Source organism: Oncorhynchus masou, unplaced genomic scaffold (assembly GCF_036934945.1).
Source record: "Oncorhynchus masou masou isolate Uvic2021 unplaced genomic scaffold, UVic_Omas_1.1 unplaced_scaffold_12840, whole genome shotgun sequence".
Classification (NCBI taxonomy): Eukaryota; Metazoa; Chordata; class Actinopteri; order Salmoniformes; family Salmonidae; genus Oncorhynchus; species Oncorhynchus masou.
The window spans coordinates 1-6117 of record NW_027002683.1 but is presented as its reverse complement, the minus strand read 5'-3'; the positions used below and the strand labels follow the sequence as shown (position 1 = coordinate 6117).

The following is a 6117-nucleotide window of genomic DNA, read 5'->3' as shown; positions in this document are numbered from 1 at the left end:
TTTTCACAGCAAGAAAAAGAATCCTGCAGCAAAAAGAAATGTGAATTATTATGTGGATTATACAGTGCCTTGCTGAAAGTATTCTGCCCTTTGAACTTTGCGACCTTTTGCCACATTTCAGGCTTCAAACATAAAGATATAAAACTGTATTTTTTTGTGAAGAATCAACAACAAGTGGGACACAATCATGAAGTGGAACGACATTTATTGGATATTTCAAACCTTTTTAACAAATCAAAAACTGAAAAATTGGGCGTGCAAAATTATTCAGCCCCCTTAAGTTAATACTTTGTAGCGCCACCTTTTGCTGCGATTACAGCTGTAAGTCACTTGGGGTATGTCTCTTTCAGTTTTGCACATCGAGAGACTGAATTTTTTTCCCATTCCTCCTTGCAAAGCAGCTCGAGCTCAGTGAGGTTGGATACAGAGCATTTGTGAACAGCAGTTTTCAGTTCTTTCCACAGATTCTCGATTGGATTCAGGTCTGGACTTTGACTTGGCCATTCTAACACCTGGATATGTTTATTTTTGAACCATTCCATTGTAGATTTTCCATTGTAGATTTTTTAGATCTTTATGTTTTGGATCATTGTCTTGTTGGAAGACGAATCTCCGTCCCAGTCTCAGGTCTTTTGCAAACTCCATCAGGTTTTCTTCCAGAATGGTCCTGTATTTGGCTCCATCCATATTCCCATCAATTTTAACCATCTTCCCTGTCCCTGCTGAAGAAAAGCAGGCCCAAACCATGATGCTGCCACCACCATGTTTGACAGTGGGGATGGTGTGTTCAGAGTGATGAGCTGTGTTGCTTTTACGCCAAACATAACGTTTTGCATTGTTGCCAAAAAGTTCAATTTTGGTTTCATCTGACCAGAGCACCTTCTTCCACATGTTTGGTGTGTCTCCCAGGTGGCTTGTGGCAAACTTTAAATGACACTTTTTATGGATATCTTTAAGAAATTGCTTTCTTCTTGCCACTCTTCCATAAAGGCCAGATTTGTGCAATATATGACTGATTGTTGTCCTATGGACAGAGTCTCCCACCTCAGCTGTAGATCTCTGCAGTTCATCCAGAGTGATCATGGGCCTCTTGGCTGCATCTCTGATCAGTCTTCCTTGTATGAGCTGAAAGTTTAGAGGGACGGCCAGGTCTTGGTAGATTTGCAGTGGTCTGATACTCCTTCCATTTCAATATTATCGCTTGCACAGTGCTCCTTGGGATGTTTAAAGCTTGGGAAATCTTTTTGTATCCAATCCGGCTTTAAACTTCTTCACAACAGTATCTCGGACCTGCCTGGTGTGTTCCTTGTTCTTCATGATGCTCTCTGCGCTTTTAACGGACCTCTGAGACTATCACAGTGCAGGTGCATTTATACGGAGACTTGATTACACACAGGTGGATTGTATTTATTATCATTAGTCATTTAGGTCAACATTGGATCATTCAGAGATCCTCACTGAACTTCTGGAGAGAGTTTGCTGCACTGAAAGTAAAGGGGCTGAATAATTTTGCACGCCCAATTTTTTCAGTTTTTGATTTGTTAAAAAAGTTTGAAATATCCAATAAATGTCGTTCCAATTCATGATTGTGTCCCACTTGTTGTTGATTCTTCACAAAAAAATACAGTTTTATATCTTTATGTTTGAAGCCTGAAATGTGGCAAAAGGTCGCAAAGTTCAAGGGGGCCGAATACTTTCGCAAGGCACTGTAATTAATATTCTTTCTTTGTAGGGGTTGATACATTTTTCGTTAAGGCAAATAAAGTCTGTGTAACGTTCTGAGTGTCGTGGGTGAGCAGTCAGGAGCAGGAAGCAGAGAGTTCAGGGAGTGCTACTTTAATGCACCAAAACGGCGAACATAAGCCAACCCCACGAAAAACACAGGGCGTATAAACAAACAAACGCCCCAAACAGGGGGACTTAAACTGTCCAGAAAAACCCACGAAATGGGAAAACACGTAACCCACAGACGTGCACACAAGTTACACAAAACAGAAGGTCACAATAATTAATCCCGCACAAGGAACCAGGCGGCCGGCTGACTAATAAAGCCTCACTAATATTATACCCAACTCAAAACAGGTGCACTCAATAAACACATAAGGAGGGGGAGGAAATAATCAGTGGCAGCTAGTAGGCCAGCGACGACGCCCGCTGAGCGCCACCCGAACGGGAAGGGGAGCCACCTTCGGTCGGAGTCGTGACAGTCTGACATTTTAAAGTGGAAATTACAAACTTTAGAAGTTTTTTTTTAGTTCCTGCAACAACAGGATGATCAAATTATGATTTGGCATCTGTTGGTTCTTGTCCAGACAGCAGGCTATAAATAACAATTAAAAAAGTCAAATACCCATCAGCAAAGCGACGGAACTAGGTGACTCCAGACACTTGATGGCCTCTCTCTTATTCAGGTGTCAGACTCAATGCGCTACATTTCAGTTCGATTTTCACAGCTTCAAATTGAATTGCTCTGGGGACACTGTCTGGGCGTCTGCATTACTAATCCCGTCTGCTGATGCTATCTGTCTCCATTTGTCATCAATCTGTTGGCTGAGAGATTCCCCAGACTGCTCATCTTGTCTGAGGTCTGAGGCCTTGGCTGGATCAGTCTCAGTGGTGGGCAGCCTTCATTAAAATCATCATATCAGGGTGAAAATCTTTTAGTGTTGTGTATGGTTTGTGTAAAAAATCCTCAAACCCATCTCTCTGTCCTTGTTTCTCTCTTCAATTGGATATCTCCATCCTTCCACTCTTGTGACACCCTCTACCCCATCCAACTTTCCATCCTGAATCCTTCTCATCTGATGTCTTTAAACGACGGTAAATATGGGATAAACTCCAACTTTCTCCACTATACCTAACATTCCTCTAACTTCCTATTGCTCCTAACCCTTTTCATTCTCCTCCAATTTATACTTTCTATTTCCTCTACCCCCAACTTCATCTCCTCACACCACCATCATCTCCCCCTACAACCCACCTTTCATCTCCCTCCACCTACTTTCATCTCCTAACCCTCCTGACCCCTTCGTCCCTCTCCTTCATCTCTCCTACTCCTCTCATATCTCCCCTCTACCCCTCCTTCATCTCCCTCTAACCCTCCTTAATCTCCCTCTACCTCTCCTTCATCTCCCCTCTACCCTCCCTTCTCCATCTCCCCTCTACCCCCTCCTTCATCTCCCCTACCCTCCTTCATCTCCCCTACCCATCCTTCATCTCCCCCTCTACCCCTCCTTCATCTCTCCTCCACCCCACAATCATCTCCCCACACCCCACTTTCATTTCCCCTACCCCAAACTTCATCTCCCCTACACCCCACCATCATCTCCCCTACAACCCACCTTCATCTCCCCTCCACCCCACTTTCATCTCCCCTCTAACCCTCCTTAATCTCCCCTCTACCCTCCTTCATCTCCCCTCTACCCTCCTTCATCTCCCCTCTAACCCTCCTTCATCTCCCTACCCTCCTTCATCTCCCCTTAACCCTCCTTAATCTCCCCCTCTACCCTCCTTCATCTCCCCCCTCTACCCTCCTTCATCTCCCTTTAACCCACCTTCATCTCCTCTACCCCTCCTTCATCTCCCCCCTCTACCCTCCTTCATCTCCCCTCTACCCCTCCTTCATCTCCCCTACACCCCACCTTCATCTCCCCTCCACCCCACCTTCATCCTCCCCACCACCCCACCCTCCTCCCATCTGTCACTCCTCCAGGTGTCCCCAAAAGGCCAGGCACCCGGAGGTTCCCCAGACGTACAACAACACAGCCCTGGTGCTATGGAAACCAGCCGACACCAAGCCCCCTGTAGCTACTCTCTGGAGAGGAAGACAGAAGGTGGGTTGACATTCATCTCCTCAGCCTGGAGTTCAAACTGATGTCACGATTGACACTGAGAATATCAATTTGGATTCCAGGCTAGTCATCTCCATGAACTCCTGCCAACATTAATGTTTGATTTATTTTACAGCCCACTTCACCCAAAGGTATTATCCTTATTGACGGTTGGGTAGGAAACACCTTTGGCTGTCACTTTAAACACTATTTGTGCAGTGAATAACTCAAACACTGGGGCAAATAGTCACAGTACAAACTGCCACATAGACTGCTAATGAGCCCTATTTCATCACGCTTTATAAGCCTTTGCGGTCCTCAATACGAATCAGAGTCCTACATCGCTAGGACTGTATCAAAGTGGGAACGACATGAATGTTAATACGATTTCAGGACTGATTGAATTGATGGCTTACATACCTTGTTTTACCACACAGTTACTGCCAGGCTGGGCTTTGGATGATTGCTGTTGTCTGTGTTTGTTCATTGATTGTGCCCCACTATCTCCTCATTACCATGTGAATGTTCTTTTGTTATTCTGTTATTTCTCTGTGTGAGTTGTGACTATGACAGATACTATGGCTCACACCACTTTCACAGCTGATATTGTAAACATAACCTTTCGTCTGTTTCACCATCAACATGAAACACTATCTCCACCTTGTGTGAATTATAAGTACTGCAACAAATGACAGTGGTGTAAAGTCAAAGTGACGCATATAATTTGGCTATTTGACCATATTGATATAACATGACGCAATTGGCAATCATATAAATAAAACATTATTTTCTTTCTTCTTTCAGGTGATGCCAACTGGCTGATCATAGCGACTGGAGTGGCTGACTGTTACTACAATGTCACAGACCTGCCACCAGGGGGCGCCTTTAGGTTCAGAGTGGCCTGCGTCAACAAGGCTGGACAGGGACCCTACAGCAACACATCGGACAAAGTCAGCCTGGACTCAACAGGTGCTGAAACACACCTTTTGGACAGGGGGTTCAAATTCTGTAAATTGTGTTAAATTGGGTCAAAAGAGGTGGTAAAGAAAGTTCTGCCATTTTTTTCTGTATTGTTGCAAATTTGTTTCACAAAATGGTTATGATAATATGATATTGAAGAGAGATGTGTTTGCTTTGCAGTAGGCGTGTCCTCTCCAGCGGTGGCCATTGTGAAGACAATCTCCTCACCTCCCTCCCACCCTGCCCCAGCAGCTACCACCTTAGTGACTGTTATCACAAAGGTCAAACCAGCAGTAATGCAACCTCCTGGTAAAACGGTGTCCACTGTCTCTCCCTCTTCACCCTCCCTTACACAGACCTCTCTAACCTTCCCTGCTCCCACCGCAGCTCTCTCTCCCTCTACACCTTCGGCCCCCGCCAGCCCTGCCATCACAACCCCTCCAACTGAACACCTGACGGTCACCCCTACCACCCCTCCAACTCTCTCCTCCCCGCCTGTAGTCAAACCTCCTCCCTTCATCCTCCCCAAACCCCAGAGTCCTGTCAATGTGGTCCCACCCATGACCCAAACCCCGCCCATCTCTCCCCCTCTCCCTCTCGTTACACCTCCTTCCACCCCCACTAAGCCCGTCATGGCATCCGTTCCTACCTACACCCTGCCGCCACTGCCCGTATGGCCCCCAGCCCCCTCCCGGCCCCCTCATTCTCCCCCCAAGTGCTCCAGGTCAGCAGTCTGAGCCCAATAGGGGAGGGAGGGGCACCCCTGTTTGAGGGACCCCCAGGGACCGCACCACACTCAAGCCGAGTGAGACAGCTCTACGACAGGGAGTCCCACAGAAGCCCTACACCTTCCTGGATGAGAAAGCCAGGTGACTGAGGTGTTAGAGATGTGCAATATTTCTACAGCTACAGTAGTATACTATTACACTACGCAGTATTGCTATTACTACTACTATTACTTATATGGTTAATTTCAGTCAGGGAAACTGGCTTCATGTTTAACCACACATTATTGAGTGACTAAACTGACACATTGTCTCTGTCTGGCCAGAGGGCGGTTCGGTGTGGTCCGGGGTGTCGAGAGAACGCCACAGGACACGTCTTCATGGCTAAGATCATTCCGTACGACCAGGAGACTAAGAAGTCCATCCTGCAGGAGTATGAGATCCTCAAGTCTCTCCACAACGACAAGGTCATGACCCTCCACGAGGCCTACGTCACCCCACGTTACCTGGTACTGGTGGCTGAGCACTGCATTGGCAAGGAGCTGCTCCACAGCCTTATAGACAGGTGTGTGGAGCATGATGCTCACACTCACACACGTACA

General features: G+C 46.5%; 1 protein-coding gene across 1 annotated transcript; it reads left to right on the top strand.

The window, feature by feature from the left end:
• Nucleotides 1-3712: 3712 nt before the first annotated feature.
• LOC135530185 (uncharacterized) lies at nucleotides 3713-5527 on the top strand (the record flags this gene model as incomplete). Its single annotated transcript, XM_064958557.1, has 3 exons — nucleotides 3713-3833; nucleotides 4635-4799; nucleotides 4971-5527. Coding segments are annotated over 3 exons (843 nt in total), but the record flags the coding sequence as incomplete, so codon positions are not given.
• Between the last annotated feature and the right edge of the window lie 590 nt (nucleotides 5528-6117).